The sequence below is a fragment of the Typopeltis vanoorti genome, chromosome 10, assembly GCF_054136105.1.
Source record: "Typopeltis vanoorti isolate ZY-2024b chromosome 10, IOZ_Tvanoo_1.0, whole genome shotgun sequence".
In the NCBI taxonomy this organism is placed as follows: Eukaryota; Metazoa; Arthropoda; class Arachnida; order Uropygi; family Thelyphonidae; genus Typopeltis; species Typopeltis vanoorti.
The window spans coordinates 13,423,740-13,445,712 of NC_143558.1; the positions used below are offsets into that span (position 1 = coordinate 13,423,740).

The window sequence follows — 21,973 nt, forward strand, 5'->3', positions numbered from 1 at the left end:
CACCTCCCTTATGAAGCAGTGCAATCCTGTCTTCCTTCCACTACTTTTGAACTTCACCCAATGCAACACTCATATTAAACAAATATGCCAAGGAAGATGTCAACTCCCTTGAACATTCCTTCAAATTACGTGGTGATATATTAGCAAGTCCCCCAGCTAGTTTACTCAATTCCAGATATACTTCTGGCTCATTATTATAAATATTTCAAGCAATTGAAAACTAGATTTAATTTTAAAAATATTATTCATTATTTGTATCAATTGTGCTTTATGGCTAGTGAAGATACCATCCAGTTTCGATCTTTATTCAGCCTGTATCTTCTCACTGGGAGAGGCCTTCACTGCTGAGTGAAGGCCTCTCCCAGTGCAGGAGAATTGGGTTTATTTCTCCAATGGTGATCTAGTTCATACTGGGAGAGTTTATATATAGTTGTATGAATGAATATATGAAGATGAAAGACAATCATAAACATCCATGCCAAGGTGGGATTCAAATTGGCAAGCCTTTGGCTGAGGATTGGATATTATTATTATTATTATTCAGGCCTCCATGGAGTCAAGAGACTCATCACAGGAGGTCCTTCCTAGGAAATACACAGTCTATCATACTACTCCTTGAACTCACTGACTGTTCTTGCTCTCACCATACTAGCAGGCAATGCATTCCACGGTTCCACCATCCTCCACGCAACGAAACCACTCCTCACCCTCTTGCTCAAAGCTTCCTTTCATACTTTCCAGGGATGGCCCTTGTCATCGCTCCTTCCCGCTGCACCACCAAGTGAAAGAACTCCCCAGTGTCCACCCTGTAACTGCCTCTCAACAGTTTAAAAGTCTCGATCATATCACCTCTCCTTCTTCTATTCACCAAACTCTGCAGACCACATTCCCTCAGTCAATCCTCATAATTAACATTGTACAGTCGTGAAACCAAAGTTATTCCATTCTTTGTTATCTGCTTCTGCACCCTTTCCACAGTTAATTTATCTCCTTAATATATTATACAATGGAATGATAACTCTGCAGATCAGCATCCTTCTCAGTATTGCAGCAATCCTCTGGGTTACCTTTACCATCTTTGCAATATGTCCCCTGAATTTCAGTGTTCTATTGATCATCACCCTCAAATCTCTCGTCTCCCCTACTTCCTCCAGTACAGATCCTCCAACAGAGTATGCAGCCTCCCACCAAACCCCCATTCATTTGCTCATCTGTCTAGTTTATTCAAATCCTCTTGCAGGGGTGCTATATCTGTACTATTACTAATAACCCATTCTTGCTTTGCAACATCTGCAAACAACTGAATATCCCCTTGCAACCCATTGACAATGTCATTGATATAAAGGTTAAACAATACAGGTCCCAGTGCTAACCCCTTAGCCAAACAGTCTTGAATAAGATGACTAAAGTTCATAAATGTAGCATATCTTGAAATACATAATCATCATCATCAAATGTACCCTCAAGGGGTGTACAGGATATGATAGTATTACATGAAGAAAATTACATCATTACTAACTTCCTATCTACAATTTTCCTCCAAATCAGTCTGTTACTTGTCAAGGCTTCAACATTATCAGATCTTATCTTTCTATCGTCTAAGGCACTTTGTACCGTATCAATCCACCTATATCTTGGTCTTCCTCTGGGTCGTTTTGCTGCCAACCTGGCAGAGAACACTTGTTTTGCTAGTCTTTCTTCGCTCATTCTGTTTAAGTGACCATACCACCTGAGATTGGCTCTGCTAACGCATTCCTGGATGTTGACAATGTCAAGTTCTTTCCTAATATATTCGTTTTTAATATGATATTGCCATTGATGCCATCTGTTCACACCTATAATCTTTCTCAGGACTCTCATATCTGCGGTCTCTAGTCTTTGGTCAAGTGTTTTACTTCTGACCCAGAAGTAAAACATTTGGGTATACAGCCAATTTAGTGTTCCAACTAATTTCTCTCTTATTCCATATGAATTTATTCAATTGACTTCCTACCATACCAGCTTTGCTGATTCTGTTGTTTATTTCTATATTTAATTTACCATCTTTAAAAATCGTGCCTAAGTAGCTGAAATGTTTCACTTGTTCCACGGGTTCTCCATTCACAACACAGTTGACATTTTCAATGATTCTGCCTATTTTCATTGTCTTTGTCTTTTTATTGCTGACCTTCATACCATATCTATTACAACAGCTATTCAATTTAGTCAGAGAATCTTGCAAACTTCTAGCAGATTTATTTAGAAGTATAACATCATCCGCATAAAGCAAAGAGCTGACATTAACATCTCCAATTTTGATATCATGTTTAATACCACTTTCCTTCATAATGTGATCCATGTAGATAATGAATAACAGAGGGGATAATGTACATCCTTGTCTCACACCAGATTTTGCTGTACTTCCTTCAATTCTAACTGCTGACTTACAACTCAAATAAAGACTACGTATTGCTTGATATAATGCCCCATTGACACCATATAAACTGTAGCGTATTGAATAGCTTCTCTCTTGGCACCTTGTCATATGCCTTTTCCAAATCGACAAAACTTAAATACAGATCTCTGTTATATTCCCATGGTTTCTCGACTATTTGTCGTAAAGTGAAGATCGGATCCTGACAGCCTCTATTTGGCCTAAATCCAGCTTGTTCTTCACCAAGCTTTTCTTCCACAATTCTTCTCAACCTTTTCTCAAGAATACTTGCATAGATCTTGCCAGGAACACTCAGTAGGGAAATACCTCTGTAATTCTTACATTCAGTTTTATTTCCCTTTTTATATATGGGTACTATGAGAGCTCTACTCCAATCATCGGGAAATCGTCCCTCTGTCCAGGTTTTCTTTCAGTGTAGCCACTGTAAGACTCTTATACCACCATACTTCAGCATTTCTGGTCGAATATCATCTACTCCTGCTGTTTTTCCACATTTCAAGCCTTTGATGGCTTTTTGTACTTCAAGTATGGATATGTATTCCTGACTGCATGCCTGGTCAGTGTTTTTTACTACTGCACTGTCATCACTGCTTGTTTCATTTAGCAGTTTTTCAAAGTAATTACTCCATACTTCAAGGATATCTTTTTCTCCCGTTTTCATGTCACCTTTATCCTCTAACTCCTTTTACAGCACTCTTTCTTCCATTTCTGAGCTTCAACAACCTCCAGAATATTTTGCCACCTTCTTGATATTTATTTTCTATATTCTTGCCAAAGTCCTCCCATGACTTTTGTTTAGCTAGTTTTACAGTGTTTAGCATTCTTGCATTTGTCTCAGTATTCTCTAAGAGAACAAGCTGACTTATTTGCCAGGAACTTTTGATATGCTTTCTTCTTTTCCTTCACTGCCTCTTTAACTTCCTGTGTCCACCAGGGAGTTCTGATTTTTTTTTATCGTTGCAGACAACTTCACCACATGCCTCTCTGGCAGAATCAATCAATGTTTCCTTCAGAGTTTGCTACTGAATCTCCAAGGTTTGATTCCTGTTCTCAAACTCTTTCATTTTTTCTTCAATAATCTTTGTGTATTTTAGTCTACAATTCACATCTGACAGCTGCTCAACTTTTATTCACTTTAAAACTTTCTTACATGTTATTCTTTTCAATATGAAATTCAATTTTATCCTGCTCAAGACTAAATAGTGATCACTTCCAATTTCAAATCCTCTGTACACTCTAATGTCCTGCACCAGGGAGAAAACATCAGTATCAACAATAACATAGTCAATGAGACTTTTCTTATTCCTTGCCTCTTCTCTCCATGTGAATTTGTGCACATCTTTATGTTGGAACATGGTGTTAGTAATAACCAGTCCATGTCGTGAGCAGAAATCCAACAGATATTTGCCATTATTATTAGCTTTGCTCTTTTCTCCAAATTTTTCCAATATATTTTTGTATGTTTCACAATCATTTCCTACTCTGCTAGTTAGATCCCCAACAAGGACCAACTTTTCCTTTTTCATTGTGTCAGTTGCTTTTTCTAAAGACTCAAAAAATTCCTCCACTTCTACCTTAGTAAAACCTTCTGTGGGACCATAGGCACAAATAAGTCTCATTGTCCAGTTCCCCATTCTCATATTTGCCCACATTACTCTACTTGAGACTGACTGCCATTCAAGAAGATTAGCCTAGTATTTTGTGTTGAATACTATGGCTACTCCTTCTTTTCCTTGATTGTTATTGCCTGAATATAACATTTTGTATTTATTGCTCAGAAAGATCTCACCAGTTTTGGTCTTTTTTGTTTCAGTCACCCCTATTATGCCGATCTGGTACTTATCTAATTCCTCAGCTAGCTCCATTTCTTTGCCATTCAGGCTTCTTATGTTGATAGTACCGATCTTTAACTCTGGTGATGTTGAGTTGGGGTTTGTTTTCAGATTTGTTCCAGTAGCTGACTTTTCGCTGTTCGGCCTGGTTCCCTGGCGAAAACAACGGGGGCCTTGTTTAACCAGGTGACGCCCCAGCCGGCATAAAATTTTGTCATGTCGTACCATCATTTTTTATTTTGGTTTAACCAATAAGAATACAATTTGGTCGACTAAATCCCAAATTGCCAGCCCATCCTCGTTCGTTCAGTATCCAAGTAGATACCCAACAGGGTGCACCACGAGAAGGTGAGGATTGGACATTAGGTCAGAAGCCCTGGTCGGTTCTCCGCATTCCTTTAAAGGCTATGTGGAGGTCTCCTCTCAGTTATACAGCTTTGACCCTTAAGCACCCCATCTGAAATCTTGAAATACAATAAAAGAAAATATGGAAAATGTGGTTACTGTCATCAGCAATACAACAAAATATTGTCTTTAACAAATAAAAACAAATAGCACTTCCACGGTTGGAAGAATGACGGTACATTGCGCCCTTCGATTGGAATAGGCTTAAGTTCGATTCTCTTTGCGACGGGAGGAATCTTTATGTGGATGATTTCAATCAAAGGTGAGTTAGCCAATCTCATATGGAGGTAGCAGGGTTTTTTCTCCCGGAAACTCGTGTTTTTCATCCCACATACAGACAAATCGGCCCTTCAGAACACACACAATTAACAGACAAGAAATACTAGTTGTGGTGTTGGTGGGCAGTAGATGGAGATGATTGGTAGTAGAGGTTTGGTGTAGTGGTTGAGACAGTTGTATAATAGTAGGTGTCCTCCTACGATGAGTCTTCGGAATCCTTGGAGGTGTCATGAATAATAATAATAATAATAATAAATAACACTATCACTGTTATTTTGCCTTATGATTTTTTTTTTTATAATCAGAATCCCTTTTTGTTGTTTCATTATTAGCAATAGGGAAAATAAATTGTAATAAGATATCATACACAGTTTGTATCAATTAAAGTCTAATACATCATCTACATCAGACTGAAAATAATGCACAAATTTCTTATTCTTCACCTGTTTCTACAAAATAAATAAATAATCGAACCTTAATCTTCTGTACATTGTGCTTTGACATACCCACATGAATAATCATCTTAGCTTATATTACATATTAGAGTCAGCATGCAGAAATAGCCTAGTGGTAAATGAGTATTTAGGCTTAGGTGCTGGTTTACATTCATGTTGAACTATAATGGAAAACTTATCTCAGTCAAGTTATTCCATTAAAGTGCAACATGAATATGCTAGTATAGTTTACAGCCAATCTCTGATTCAATGCATTAGTCTAATATCCAACCCCCATCTGCTCTAGTTTGGTATATCATGCGGTAATCTATCAAAAGCCTCTGTATCCATCTCCCCTTGTCCAACATTTCATCTCAGTCAAGTTATTCCATTAAAATGCAACATGAATATGCTACTGTAGTTTACAGGTTTACAGCCAATCTCTGATTCAATGCATTAATCTAATATCCAACCCCAACTGCTCTAGTTTGGTATATCATGCAGTAATCTATCAAAAGCCTCTGTATCCAATGAAGCCGTCATCTTATTGTAATAAGTAAGTAGATTACATGACTTCCCTTTAGCAAATCCATGCTGTCCATCAAAGATAATACCATTGTTGTCACCCCAATCCTGGATCATAGTTCTCACCAGCTTCTCCAACAACTTAACCAGAACACCTGCCACACATTTAGGCCTATAATTTGATTCTAGAGTTCTGTCATCTCCCTTATGAAGCAGCACAATCTTGCATTCCTTCCACTCCTTTGGAACTTGACTCAATGATTTGTATTAAACAAATATGCCAAGGCAGATGCAAACTCCCTGGCACATTCTTTCAAAATACATGATGATATATTATGAAGTCCCACAGCTTTATTAACATCAAATTTGCTCAATTCCCCATATACTCTTGTTCACTTACAGCCATTCTCTCCTGCTGATCAACTGCTTTCAAACTCTCCATGATGTCACATTCACAAGAATGAAAGACCTTTATGAACTACTCATTAATTTACTCATTAAAAATACAATTTTTACTCACCTTTGCTACGAGTTTCCCTAGTGTTGAACTATATGCTTTAGCTTATGCTAAAATCCGCTGAAACTTTATTTATAGTTTACTATATTCAGCATGAAACTCTTTGATTCCGATCTTTGAGTTTCTTTTTTGGCTTTGAAATAATGTGGGATTTAATATCCCCTTAATTCAAAGAATGTTACATCGCTGAAGTGAAGCCTATTAGCTCTTCATTTAAGTAATCTCAACCATATCTTCTGCCATTTTCTCCTATCAATGTCATCCTTCCATAATCATTATTTTTTTTGTTGGCTATATATGGAAAGAAGTCTCTAGGATTTTTTGGCTTCATTAGCTAACTTCTCCTCATACTTCTCTTTTGCTACACTTACCAACTAATTCAGCCTCCTTGCCTGTTCTTTGTAATCCTCGTGAAATTGATTATTAGCACTCCTCTCATGCTGCTTCTATAATGCTTTTTCCTTTGTATTGCATGCTTAATCCACATTCAGTCATTTCTCAACTATTTTAATTATCCTTCTGACCCTTGGAAGATTTTTAGACATTGCTTCTACTAGATAATTCTTGCATATCACTCAAGCTTCACTAATCTCCTTTCCAACCAACTCCTCATTTCATGCTACAGCTGCAAGCATCCTGAGCTTCTCATAATCAGCAGAGGTCCTCACCCTACTAGTAACCAGTGAGGTAATCACTTCATGGTTACTCTTATCAACTGCAGGGCGATTTGACAACTCATTTATAATAACATCCACTGATGGGATGAACAAGAGCCTCAATCCTCATGTGCCCTCTGTTACATACTGCCTAAGGGAGTTGTCTCTCAAAAACTCAGGAAACTAATTTTCTTGACTTCCAATTGATATAGCATCATCCCATTCTATATTGCCATAATTAAAATTGCATATAATAATCACCCTTTTTCTTTTTTGCTTGTCTAATTTGATTATACATTTAATGGTTACTACCATCTACATTACCATGTCTATAACAACATCCAACTAAGTAAGCAATAATGTGAGTTTTTCCAAATTTTTTCATGGCTTTAGTCCAGAGGTAGGTGATGAAAGCAGGAAGATCCGCTGTAGATTACAAGTGACAGAATCCCTACTGCTGGTCAATGAATAATTGGAAGTATTTCATTCTATTCACCTCTATCTCACACCATACTGACTCAAAACTACTGCCATTATTTCCCTCTTGCATCTTGCCTTGTATGACCATAACACTTTCTTTATCATCAATAGCACTCCCTTCACTTTTTCCCCTTTCTATCTTCAGAAAACTCATCATATCCTTCCATCTCTATTCCTGTCAGTATGTCATCCTCATCCAACCATGTCTCTCTTATTCTAACAATTTTTGGGTGAAAAGACTCAATTAATGCAATCATTTCATTTGCCTTGTTTCTTATACTTCTAGCATTGTATACAAATATAATAGCTCATTCCTTGACCTATAACAAGATTCACTGACACCACGTATTACACGTGACTTCTCCATACTTAACTCAAGCCCATTCTTTTTCTGCTTATTTATCTTAGAACACTCTTCTAATCCAACTGCTTTCCCTTGAACCCATGTCATCCCCTTCCCTTTTTGTCTACATATGCATTTGCATCCTCTTGGAGCATCAAACTTTCTCACACTGTGTTCCGCCGTCCACCCTAAGCTTCCCCGTTTCCCTGTTTGTCATGAACACGTGTTCTCTCATTCTTTAGATTCATGCTACTCACTTCTTCATTCATAACCTCCACTTCAATCTCTCCTTTCTTACTCTGCTGCTCTTTCACATCACTTCTTACTTGATCAGATTCATTCTCTGCACTCATTTCTCTACCTTCCAGCAGCAGTCTCTCCAAATGACTCACACCAAAACTATTCAAATGCAGTCCGTCACTGTGACAGTTCAATTCATCCTTCAAACTCATTCCACACATTAACAACCTGCACCCCTTTCTCTTCACACATTTCTGCTAATATATCATTCACGATCTTTGTTCTCCGTTTCATTTCATCATTGTCATACCTGATACACTGGCTACTTTTCCTATCACACTATTATCTTTTATCCTTCTCAACAACCTCCTGATATCCAATCTTACGTACTCTTGTTTCCAGGCATTTGTCTCTATTAGTACTACCAACTCTTTTGCTTGCTTACTGCTCATAAGTAGATATTATTATGTAAACTTATTCATATAATGCTGTCATTGTAGCCTCAACATCTCTCGAGGAAAAATATCAGGAAATGGATGATGATGATGATGAAAAAATATATCAAAATAATTTTAAATAATGTAAAAGAGTAAAAATATTAGTTATCTTGTCAATGATACTGATGTACGACATTTCTTAAATGATAAGGTGGATGATGCATAAAAAAAGTAAATTAAGTACTCCCACTTACCATAGGCTATCTCTCATTATCTCCTCTTCTTCTGGTCCCATTTGTACAGGTAAAAGTGATCGTACTCTATCTAGGTAGCCTAATAGTATAACAACATCATCTTGACTTTTACTGCTAATGATGTATGTGTTATCCATTGCATGCATAAGCTGAAATGAAAAATAAATATAAAAGAAACATATTCATTTATTACAAGAATTAACAAACTAAATACTTAACATGAAATAATCCAAAATAATTCTATCATTATGTTGCAAGGTTGTTCATCTAATGAGTGCCAGTTTTGTTATAAAGTATCAAACCTGTGGTATATAACATAGAAATCAATGGTACCTCTACAATGGATAAAGAAACTCAGATGTATGAGGAAGAGGCACTAGATAAATTGAATAAGAATTTAGCAATATGTACTGATGTGATATCAACATAGATGCTAAAAGGGTGTTCAGCCAACTTATTGTTTAATTTGAGTCTTATCACAGGGAAGATTCTACAAGAGTGGAAAGAATGTGTGATAATCTCTTTGTACCACCCATTGCACAAGGGTAGTGCAAAGACTGATATGTCTAACTATTGATTTATCAGTATCTCTGGAATGGTGAAGAGAGTTTGCATCATACACAGAAATGGGTTAACAAAGAATCTAGACTTTATTATGAACAGTGTGGATCAAGGAAGGTCAGGTTTTAGTAAATGCTTAATTTTATAATAGTAATATTATGGCTGAGTTAGACAAAGGGAATAGATCCACCATTATGGTCTTTGCTAAAGGCTTTTGAGAGAATATAGCATGGAAGGATGTTGCGTAAACTGTAGGATATGATATCAGATTGTAAACTATTAGCTTGGATAAGAAGATGGATGAATGACAGATATCAAATGTGGTGTATGTGTGTGTGGAGCAGGGGGGGGGAGATGAGAGTGTAAGATTTAAGATGACCATTGGTCATCTTAAATAGGGACTAGTTCTTAGTCCATTTGAACAATTGAACATCTCCTGTTAGATCATTCCTAAATGCCATTAATGTATAGACTAAACAATAATGATCCAAGGAGTGAACCCTGGGGTACACTGCTGGTATCCTGAAATCTGCCATCACACCTATAGTACAACACTTTTTGATACCTGTTTGTCAGCGATCTACATATCCAAGTAAAGAGTTTATATTCCAAATCCATATTCTCCACTTTATTCACCAACCGTTCATCTGGTATTCTATCAAATGCCTTAGCAAACTCCAACAGTATCATAATCTATCCATTCTGTTTATCCAACTTCTCCATAACACTGTTATAAAATATGAAAAAATTACTAAAACATGACCTCCCTTTAGTAATCTCATGCTCTTCCTTGTATAGCATAACCTGTCTGTTTACCCATTTCTTTATATGACTTCTTACCAACTTCTCTTAAATGTTCACTACACATCAGAGATACTCACAGGTTGGTAGTTGACAGATTGAATTTTTACAACAGAACTATCATACATTCCTTCCATTACAGTGGTATATTTCCAGAGCTGAGACTCAAGATAAAGGCTTAGTCAATTTGGCTTAACATACCTTTAGCATATATGCTGATATTCCATCTGTCCCTATTGCCAAATTCTTATCCAGGTTATGCAACAGCTCTTCAACCTTATTCTCATACAACTCTAACTCTTCATTGAATATAGTGGTAGCACTTTGCACCATGATACATAAACCTAGTTGATATATCTTAGCAAAGTAAGCACTCATTACCATGTAAGATTTAATGGAGTAAAACAGCACTGAAAAAGGAATGCTAGCATCAATCATTATATCTGTGGCTTCAGAAAAAAATAGCCAGAACCTTAAAGAAATACAACCTCTACATAGCTTACAAGTCCCCAACTTTATCCACTTGAATTAAGGCCAAATCCCTCCTCTCTCAGTTCCTGGAGTATAAATTTCCCTGTTTCTGCAAGTTAGCCTACTATGGACATACAGGGAGATCAGCCAACATCTGCATTGAATAACAAAAAATACATTTCCAGTCATGACTATGGTTATTTGGATCGTGAAGACCATGTTTTGGATATGGCTCATACAATCTATTGGAAAAAGATCACCATGCTCCTAATCCTGTGGCTTCCTCTCTTTGAGAGGATTACAGCTGATTAATAGGGAGATAATGATGCAAGGTCGTTTCTCATTGCTTTTTTGCTGTAAGTATTTAGGACTGCAGTTGTGTGTGTGTTCACAGATCCGGTCTGGCTGTTCTGGGGAATGAAAAACCCGAGTTTCCAGGTGAAAAAATCCCCTACCTCCATATGAGACCAGCTAACTCACCTTTTGCCAAAAAATACCAGATAAAGGTCCTCACATGTCTGATGGGAATCGAATCCAGATCTTTTCAACCAAAGAGCTTCGTCTATACTGACTGAGCTATGGAGGCTCCACCATGCTCCATCACAGTAAATTTAGAAGAGAAAGACTGTTTTTAGAATCCACAGCAGCTCTCAGAAATCAGCCTAATTTGAATAAATATGGTTGCATTAAACTTCCCAAAATATGGGAAACACTAATACTTCGAGGTCCTCCATTCATATTGGGGGTTGGATGGTTCTGGCAGCCCATTCCATAAAAAATGCTGCTATTAAAGCATCATGTCTAAACAGAAATGAAATAAAGCCCAGGTAGTTTCAATATGCCCAGAATAGTAGCGTCAGGGTAATGTTGCAGGCCCTGAGGTATCGTCAGTCCGTGACTGCTATAAAGAAACTCAACGCAGAAATTGCTTGAATATTGCTTCTTGGAATGAAAGAGAATTGAATAAATGTGGGAAACTGGCTAATGTGATGAGAGAGATAGAGAGATTGAATATACTAATATTCAATCTCTCTATACTAGGAATAAGTGAAACCTTTTGGAAAGGATCATCAGATTTTAACTTCCAAATGGCAAGATATATAAAATATACACGTCAGGTGATGAAATATCAAGGAGAGGTGTAGCATTTATTGTAGAGAGGAAAACTAATAAAACATTATCCATGTCATCAAAAAATCAGATAGAGTAATGGCAATTCTAGTGAAATCTAAACTAGAGATATGCTGATCATTCAAATATATGCTCCTACAGAACAGAATGAGGAAGCAGAAATAGATAACATATATGATGAAATAGAATGGTGTATAAAGGAAGTTGAAGCAAGAAAGATCGAGTTATTTGTGCTATGGGTGACTGGAATGCAAAAGTTGGATCACAGAGAACATCTACACACGTGGGTCCACTCTTGGAATTGGTATTTGGAATGAGAGAGGACAAAAGCTGATCGATTTCTGTAACAAGCACAGTCTCATCATAACTAACACTTATTTTGAGCAAAAACCAACAGCACGATACACATGGGAAAGTCCAGATGGAAGATACAAAAATCAATTAGACTATACTGTGGTCAGTAAATGTTACTTCAATGGAATACAGAACTCAAAGGTGATGCCAAGTACTGACTGTGGATCTGATTGGTCTTAACAAAGATGAATATTTGCCTGAAAAGAATAAAAATTTAAAGAAGTCAACCCCTAAAATGGGATCTGCAAATGGTGCAAAATCCAATAATACAATCAAAATTTAATGAAAATGTTTCAGAACAGCTGTTTGCACAGTTGCAAAATGAAAATGAACCCTCTCAGTGGAATAGACTACAAGCAGCTATCATAACATTTGATAAAAATCACATCAATAAACAAGAAGAAAGAAAAAACCATGGATAACACAAGAAGCAATCCACCTTATCGATGAAAGAAGAACATGGAAAAGGTGGATTGCTTCTTGTGTTATCCATGGTTTTTTCTTTCTTCTTGTTTATTGATATGATTTTTAAGGGTTGACTTCTTTAAATTTTTATTCTTTTCAGGCAAATATTCATCTTTGCCTGAAAAGATATAAAATATAAACAGATTAAGATATAAAACTTTGGATAAAAGAATCAAACAGTTATGCAGAAGATTGAAAGAAAACTGAATAAATAGGCAGTGCACTGAGATAGAAGAATTACAAAATAGGAACAGAACCAGAGAAGCATTCCTGAAAGTAAAAGAACTTAATGGAAAAGCAAAATGTACACAGTCTAATAACATCAAGGACAAAGATGGAAACCTAATCATTGATAAGGAAAAGATAAATGGAAGATGGGTGGAGTACTTATCAGATCTCTATGATGATGATAATGGTAACATGTTAGATGATTCATGACACCTTAAGTTAAATGTAACAACAGATAATACCACTTTACTGGCAAGAAAGGAGATAGAACATGTAATTAAGAATCTTACTAATAATAAATCCCCTGGGTGTGATAATATCCTGGCTGAGCTGCTGAAAGCTTTGACTGGCAATAATAACAACTATTTAGTGGAATTCATTCAGGACATCTATAAAACAATACAATTACCTGAAGTTTTTACAACATCTATCTGTATACAAATTCCAAAGAAAAATAATGCATAAAATTCCAAGGATTACAGAACTGTGAGCCTAATATCCCATGCATCTAAAATTGTTTTAATCATTGTTAACAAACAAATTATTATTATTATTACTATGTGATACCTCCAAGGAGTCCAAAGACTCATCGAGGGAGGGCACCTATTCTACAACTCTGTCTCCGCCACTCAATCCACCAATTACAGAACCACATCATCATCTACACCAACGGCATCTACTGCCTACCACCATAACTTCCATAGACAATCACAAACATCCATGCCCATGGTGAGATTCAAACCCACAGCCTTTATGCTAGAGAGCGGATATGCTAACCACTCGGCAACAGGCCTTAAAGTGGTGAATTGAGTGCACAACAGAAAGACTTCACAAGAGGAATGTGAACCATTAATACTATCCTGGAACTAAAAATACTAATAGAAAGATCACTTGAAAGAAATAGGAACATTTACATATGCTACATAGACTTTCAGATGGCTTTTGACCAGGTAAAACATAATAAAATGTTCAATATATTAGATAAATTGGACATAGAAGATCATGTACTTAAGATTATAAAAATGATTTATACTGAACAGAAAATGCAGCTGTTTAACTCTGAGACTTTTGTAGTGAAAATGAAAAGAGGAGTTAGACAAGGATGTATCTTTTCACCATTTCTATTTAATATCTATAGTGAGACAGTGATGAAAAAGATTGAAAAACAAAAAATAGGAATTAGTATCAATGGTATAAAATACAACAATCTTAGATGTGCTGATGATACCATTCTAATAGCAGAAAACGGAAAGAAATTAATCAAATTATTGCAGCTACTTATTGAAGAAGGTAAAGAATTTGGATTAAATATAAATGCAAAAAGGGCCAAATTTATGAAAATCTCAAAAGAAAACAGATTCAAGCCAGAAATATTCATAAACAATATGAAAATTGAACATACAACAGAATACAAATATTTAGGCACCTACTTTACTACAGATGGAAAGCAAGATAAAGAAATAAAAATAAGAACAGCCATAGCTAAAAATGCATTCTGGAAAAATAAAGATCTGCTCAGAAGTTCTGTGAGTATCATAACAAAGAAAAGAATGATAAGAACATTATTGTGGCCAATTTCACATATGGAAGTGAGACCTGGATATTCAAGAAGAGAGTAAGGCAACAGATAATGGCCTTTGAAATGTGGTGCTATAGGAGAGCTCTGAAAATCTCATGGACAAAATATGTGACAAATACAGATGTCCTACAGAGAATGAGAACACAGAGATCTTTATTACAGGAAATGATCCAGAGAAAGATGAGTTTGGCAGGACATGTACTGAGAGGTTCAGCAGGAAGGAGGATACTAACAGTTTTAGAAGGAAAAATTATGGGAAAAGGATCAAGAGGCAAAAAACAAAGGACATGGCTTGAAGATATAAGATCATGGACAGGATCACATGGCTATGCAGAAACAAAAAGGAAAGCCACCAACAGAGAGAACTGGAAGGACATGGTGCAGCACCTTCTCACTGAGGAAGCTACATGAAGTAGAAGAAGAAGAAGAATACTTCGAGATCTCAGTTTACATCCTAGGCTTCCGACAGTTAACCACAGAGGGTGCCTCACCTAGTTAGACTAGTATTTCATCCACGTGTTACATTTAGTTTTGTGTTGCCTTTGTTGTATTTTACAAGTCTCATATCGTACTTCCTGATGATGTCTCAATCAATTGAGACAAATATTGGAAGAACTAAATATTATTTCAATCCTTTCTCAATGCTGTTTTAGTCCATTAAGCTTCTAACATGAGTTTCTCCCAGCACTTAAGCCTTTATATGTGGATTATTAGTCCTCTATGAACAGTATCATCAGCTTCTGACACTAGAGTACTATCTACATTCAGTAATGGTATTCTTCCACATTCATTCCTTCTTATATTTGCAGCATAATGATAAAATTCTGTTGTATTGCCTTTAGCCTTCACAGCCAATTTCTTTTCATACTCTGATATAGCTTTCCGCACACTACACATTCCTGTTCTAGCCTGCAATTTCTATATTTCATAACTCCTTCCACTCTTATTCTCATGATATTCCTTCCACATGTTCTTCTTCTTATGGGCCTCATGCTTAATAAGGTTGCACATCCATTTCACTCCAAACCTATTTATTCTTCGAACTGTTGAAAGGCATTCAGATGCTTTCTCATTTAAGCACTTTTTCAAAGATTTCCATTCATTGCTGATATTTTTCTGATTCAGTAAATGATACCATTTGACCAAAGAGGGAATTCTCCTGAGTTAGAGATAATTTCTACCTTTGTAGTTCAGTATGCAAGCTGTCTTAATTTGAACATCTATATAATTTGCCACTTCCCAAAAAAGTATAGCATGATCACCGTCATCGACTGGTCATATTCTTAACAGAAATCCCTTCTGATGGTATGAACCAATCTAACACTCTTTGACCTCAAGATCTTTCTTTCACATGCTGCTTAAGAAAGTTGTCTTGCAAGCACTCAATAAATTCTGCTTCATTCTTATCATGAGATTTCTTTTCTACCAAATCAATGTTTAGATAATTAAAGTAATTCATAATGATCACTCATTTAGTACCCATCAGGTTAAACTGGCAATGTATTTCATTGTCTCCAGCAATTGAACCTACAGATCTGTAGCAACACTCCACCATATATTAATATTAAAAATATTATTATTACCCCAAGACCTCATTGAAGTCAAAAGACTGGTCTGGGAGATCCTTTTATCACACACACACACAGCTCATCATACCATGCCTTGAACACATTCAAACTCCTTGCAGACACCACACTCTCAGGTAAGGCATTCCAATCATTTACAACTCTGCATGAAAAAAACCTGCTTCTCACTCCCTACTCACACCCTCTTTATACAGTTTCCAGGGATGACCTCTGGTTCTCCCCCGATCTCCCACTATTTTCTGCAAAATTTCTCCAGCATTGATGCTATAACAACCCCTTACTAACTTATAGGTCTCTATTATATCTCCCCTCGTCCTCCTGTCCACCAGACTCTGCAAATTACATCTTCTCAATCTTTCCTCATGCTCGACATTCCAGAGGTTAGAAACTACCTTAGTCAGTTGCCTTTGAACCCTTTCCAACACCTTTTCGTCCTTCTGAAAACCAGGTGACCAAATCTGGGCACAATAGTCCATGTATGGCCTAATCAAAGACATACAATGGAACAAGAATGTCCCTACTTCTACACGTCAGTGTCCTCTGTATCATTCCCAGAAGCTTTTGTGTTGACTTCACAATTTTGGCTATGTGTCCCCTAAATTTCAGATCCTTATCCACTATCACCCCAGATCTCTTATTTCCTCCACTTCCAAGAATATATCCTCACCAAGCATAAATTCTGCATCCCATCTTTGTTTTCCAAATTTTAAAACCTTACATTTTTCAACATTGAACTCGCATCCCATTTCTGTGCCCAATCACTCAATTTATTCAAGTCTTCTTGTAAGGCCACAACATATTCACTACTCTTTATGGTTCGTCCCAACTTTGCATCATCTGCAAACAACTGTATATCTCAATCCAAATCTTCGCCAATATCATTAATATACAAGTTAAATAGTAATGGCCCTAAAACAGACCCCTGAGGCACTCCACTAGTGACTTTCCTTTTCCTGAATATCGCTCCTCCATACACAACTTGTTGATACCTATCAGATAGCCAGTCTCCAATCCAATGCACTAATCTAACATTCAACCCAATCTGCTCTAGTTTGACTGTCAACTTATCATAAAGTAATCTATCAAATGGCTTTGCAAAATCCAAGTATATCACTGTGTATCCTTCTCCTCTGTCCAGGAAAGCAGTCACTTTATTGTAATAAGTAAGTAGATTACTAAATCATGACCTCCCTTTAGCAAATCCATGCTGTCCATCAAAGATAATACCATTGTTATCAACCCAATTCTAAATCCTAGTTCTCACAAGCTTCTCCAACAACTTAACCACAACACCTGACACACAGATAGGCTTATAGTTTGATGCTTGAGTTTGATCACCTCCTTTATGAAGTGGCACAATCTTGCCCTCCTTCCACTCCTTAGGAAATTGACATAGTGCAAGGGTTTATATTAAAAAAATATGTCAAAGCAGGTGTCAACTCCCTGGCACATTCCTTTAGAATACATGGTGATATATTATCAAGTCCCACAACCTTATTAACATCTAGTTTGCTCAACTACCTATACACATCTTGCTCACATACAGTCAGTCTCTCCTCCCCATCATCAACTGTTCTCAATCTCTCCATGAAGTCACATTCACAAGATTGAAAGACCTTTATAAACTGCTCATTAAGTATCTCCACGACACATTCTGCAACAGCTGTCTTTATACCATTTTCTCCAATCAAATAATCATTCTTTCATTAGCTGGCTACATATCCAAAGAACTCCATACGATTTTTTTTTACTTCATTAGCTAACCGCTGTTCATATCTCGCTTTAGCTACCCTCACCAACCAAGTCATCCACCTTGCCTGGTCTTTGTAAACCTAATGGAATTGGTTATTTCCACTTCTCTTATGCTGCCTCCATAATGCCCTTTTTCTCAGTATCACATGCTTAATCTCTTCATTCATCCATCTCACATCTACCTTATTTAACCTTCTAACTCTTGGAATACATTTAGACATTGCATCTACTAAATAATTTCTGAAAATCCCCCAAGCTGCATTGATCTCTTTTCCAGCTAACTCCTCATTCCATGCTACACCTGCAAGCTGTCTCCTGAGCTCTTCATAATCACCCCTCCCCCTTGTAGTTTCACATATACCTTTTTCTCACAGAGGTCCTCACACTTCTGGCAACCACCCATGTAATCACCTCATGGTCACTCTCACCAATTGGTGGATGATTTGACACCTCATTTATAATTACATCCTCAGATGAGATGACCAAATCCAAGACCCTTAATCCTCGTGTGCCCTCTGTTATATACTTTCTGAGGTAGTTATCCCTCAAAAACTCAAGAAACTCATTTTCTTTACTTCCAGTTGCTATCTCTTCATTCCAGTCTATATTGCCATAATTAAAATCACACATAATGATCACCCTTTTCTTATTTGCTTGGCTAATTTGATCATACATTTCAATATCACCACCATCCACATTACCTGGTCTATAACAACATCCAACCAAATATTTGATTCCATTCACCTCTCTCTCATACCATACTACCTCAAAACTACTGGCACTATTTCTCTCTTGAATCTCTACTTTGTATGGACATAACTCTTTCTCTATCATCAATAACACCCCCCCCCTCCCTTTTTACACCTTCTATCTTCACGAAACAAATCCTTCCATCTCTATTCCTGTCAGGATGTTATCCTCTTCCAACCGTGTCTCACTTATTCCAACAATCTTTCGGGTGAACAGATGCAATTAGTGCATCCATTTCATCTGCTTTGTTTCTTAATTTCATCTTTTTTAGCCTTTACTTCACATATTTCATCTTTGTTAGGCTTTACTTCACACCAGATGACCTGAAACTTGATGCTACATGGCACATTATTACCGTTATTGCATTCACACTTTATTACTCTAACAGAAATTAAGTAGTCTTATATTATAGTAATACACTCCCTTCCCCTCCTTCCTCTCTTATCTCTTCTGTCATTCCTAAAAATACTATACTTTTTACACTCGATTCCAGTTACAACATCTAATTCTGAAAGATAGGTTGCACTACTGCCAACCAACTTAGGACATAGTGTATTTAATAAACAACGAATTTGTGTATAGACATAACAAATAAAAATTACACCAGGCCTTTTCTTGTACGTAGACAGCATGTCTAAGTAGCTTTCTCTTTTCCATTCCCAGATACACTCAATCAAAAGGACCAAACCATGCATTTATATCCCTTTGCCAGATGCATAACCATATTCAATGCCATTCGTATGTTTATTATGTTTGCATGAGATAAATGAACCTTCAAACATTCTCACCATTCCCTCCATATTGCATTCATGATTTTCATTTATTCATCTATTAGTGCAACCTGTCTTCCATAACATACAACATATCCTGAAAGAAAATTAAATGTAAGATTTATTATTATTATTATAATTATTTCCCAAGACCTCATGGAGTCAAAGACTCATCTGGGAGGTCCTTTTATCACACACACACACATCTCACCTTACCGTGTCTTAAACGCATTTAAACTCCTTGCAGACACCACCACACTCTCAGGCAAGGCATTCCAATCATTCACAACTCTGCACGAAAACAACCTGCCTCTCACTCCCTACTCACACCCTCTTTATACAGTTTCCAGGGATGACCTCTGGTTCTCCCCTTATCTCCCACTATTCTCTGTAGAACTTCTCCACCACTGATCTTATAACAACGCCATACCAACTTGTAGGTCTCTATCATATCTCCCCTCTTCCTTCTCTCCACCAGACTCTGCAATTTGAATCTTCTCAATCTTTCCTCATACTCAACATTCCAAAAGTCAGAAACTACCTTAGTCAGTCGCCTTTGGACCCCTTTCCAACATCTCTTCATCCTTCTAAAAACCCGGTGACCAAATCTGGGCAGAATAATCCATGTGTGGCCTAATCAAAGACTTATACAATGGGACAAGAATCTCCTTACTTCTACACATCAGTGTCCTCTGCATCATTCCCAGAAGTCTTTGTGTTGTCTTCACAATTTTGTGAATGTGTCCCCTAAATTTTAGATCCTTATCCACTATCACCACCAGATCTATTACTTCCTCTACCTCCACCAATATATTCTCACTAAGCATAAATCCTGCATGCCATCTTTGTTTTCCAAATTTTAAAACCTTACATTTTGCAACATTGAACTCACATCCCCATTTGCTTGCCCAATCACTCAATTTATTCAAGACTTCTTGCAAGGCCACAACATCTTCTCTACTCATCATGATTCGTACCAACTTTGCATCATCTGCAAACAACTGAATATCTCCATCCAAATCTTCACCAATATCATTACTATACAAGTTAAATAGCAATGGCCCTAAAACAGACCCGGTAGGCACTCCACTATTGGTATTCATTTTCCTGGAAATCGTACCCCGATACACAACTTGTTGCTACCTATCAGATAGCCATTCTCCAATCCTATGCACTAATCTAATATCCAAAGCGATCTAATCTAGTTTGACTATCAACTTATCATGAGATACTCTATCAAAAGCCTTTGCGAAATCCAAGTATATTACTGTGTATCCTTCTCCTCTGTCCAAGGAAGCAGTCACTTTATTGTAATAAGTAAGTAGATTACTAAAACATGACCTCCCTTTAGCAATTCATGCTGTCCATCAAAGATTACACCATTGTTGTCAACCCAACTCTGGATCCTAGTTCTCACAAGCTTCTCGAACAACTTAACCACAACACTGACACAGAGATAGGACTATAGTTTGATGCTTGTGTTCGATCACCTCCTTTATGAAGTGGCACAATCTTGTCCTCCTTCCACTCTTTAGGTTCTTGACCAAGTGCAAGACTCGTAATAAAAAAATATGTCAACGCAGGTGTCAACTCTCTGGCACATTCCTTCAGAATACGCGGTGTTATTTATTATCAAGTCCCATAGCCTTATTTACATCTAGTTTACTCAGCTCCCCAAACACCTCTTGGTCACTTACAGTCAATCTCTCCTCCCCATCATCAACTGTTCTTAATCTCTCCATGAAGTCACATTCACAAGATTGAAAGATCTTTATGAACTGCTCATTAAGTATCTCCACCACACATTCTGCAACAGCTGTCTTTATAGCATTTCCTCCAATCAATGCCATCTTTCCATAATCATTCTTTCTTTTCTTGGCTACATATCAAAAGAACTCCCTAGGATTCTTTTTGGCTTCATTAGCTAACAGCTGTTCATACCTCTCTTTATCTACTCTCACCAACCAAGTCACCCTCCTTGCTTGGTCTTTGTAGACCTCATGAAATTGGTTACTTCCACTTTTCTTATGCTGCCTCGAAAATGCCCTTTTTCTCTGTATTGCATGCTTAATCTCTTTATTCATCCATTTCACACCTACCTTATTTAACCTTCTCAACCTTGGAATACATTTAGACATTGCATCTACTAAATATTTTTTGAAAATCCCCCAAGCTGCATTGAACTCTTTTCCAGCTAACTCCTCATTAACCTGCAAGCTCTCTCCTGAGCTCTTCATAATCAGCCCCCTTGTAGTTCCACATATACCCTTTTTTCACAGGGGTCCTTGCACTGCTGGCAACCACCCAGGTAATCACCTCATGGTCACTTTCACCAATTGGTGGATGCTTTGACACCTCATTTATAATTACATCCTCCGATGAGATGACCAAATCCAAGACCCTTAATCCTTGTGTGCCCTCTGTTACATACTGTCTGAGGTAGTTATCCCTCAAAAACTCAAGAAACTCATTTTCTTTACTTCCAGTTGCTATCTCTTCATTCCGGTCTATATTTCCATAATTAAATCCCCAATAATGATCACCCTTTTCTTATTTGCTTGGCTTATTTGACTATACGTTTCAGTATCACCACCATCCACATTACCAAGTCTATAACAACATCCCACCAAGTATTTAATTCCATTCATTTCTATCTCACACAATACTGCCTCAAAACCACTGGCCCTAT

The 21,973-nt window shown here is 37.1% G+C and overlaps 1 protein-coding gene across 3 annotated transcripts in view; it reads right to left on the bottom strand.

Annotated features, from left to right (window-relative positions):
* Positions 1-21,973, bottom strand: part of RyR (Ryanodine receptor) — a 1,703,288-nt gene that overhangs the window by 967,566 nt on the left and 713,749 nt on the right. For all 3 annotated transcript variants that reach the window (XM_090399345.1, XM_090399347.1, XM_090399344.1), the window contains exon 50: positions 8,837-8,985. In XM_090399345.1, the coding sequence (XP_090255471.1) occupies positions 8,837-8,985 (149 nt within the window). The remainder of the gene's footprint in view (positions 1-8,836; positions 8,986-21,973) is intronic.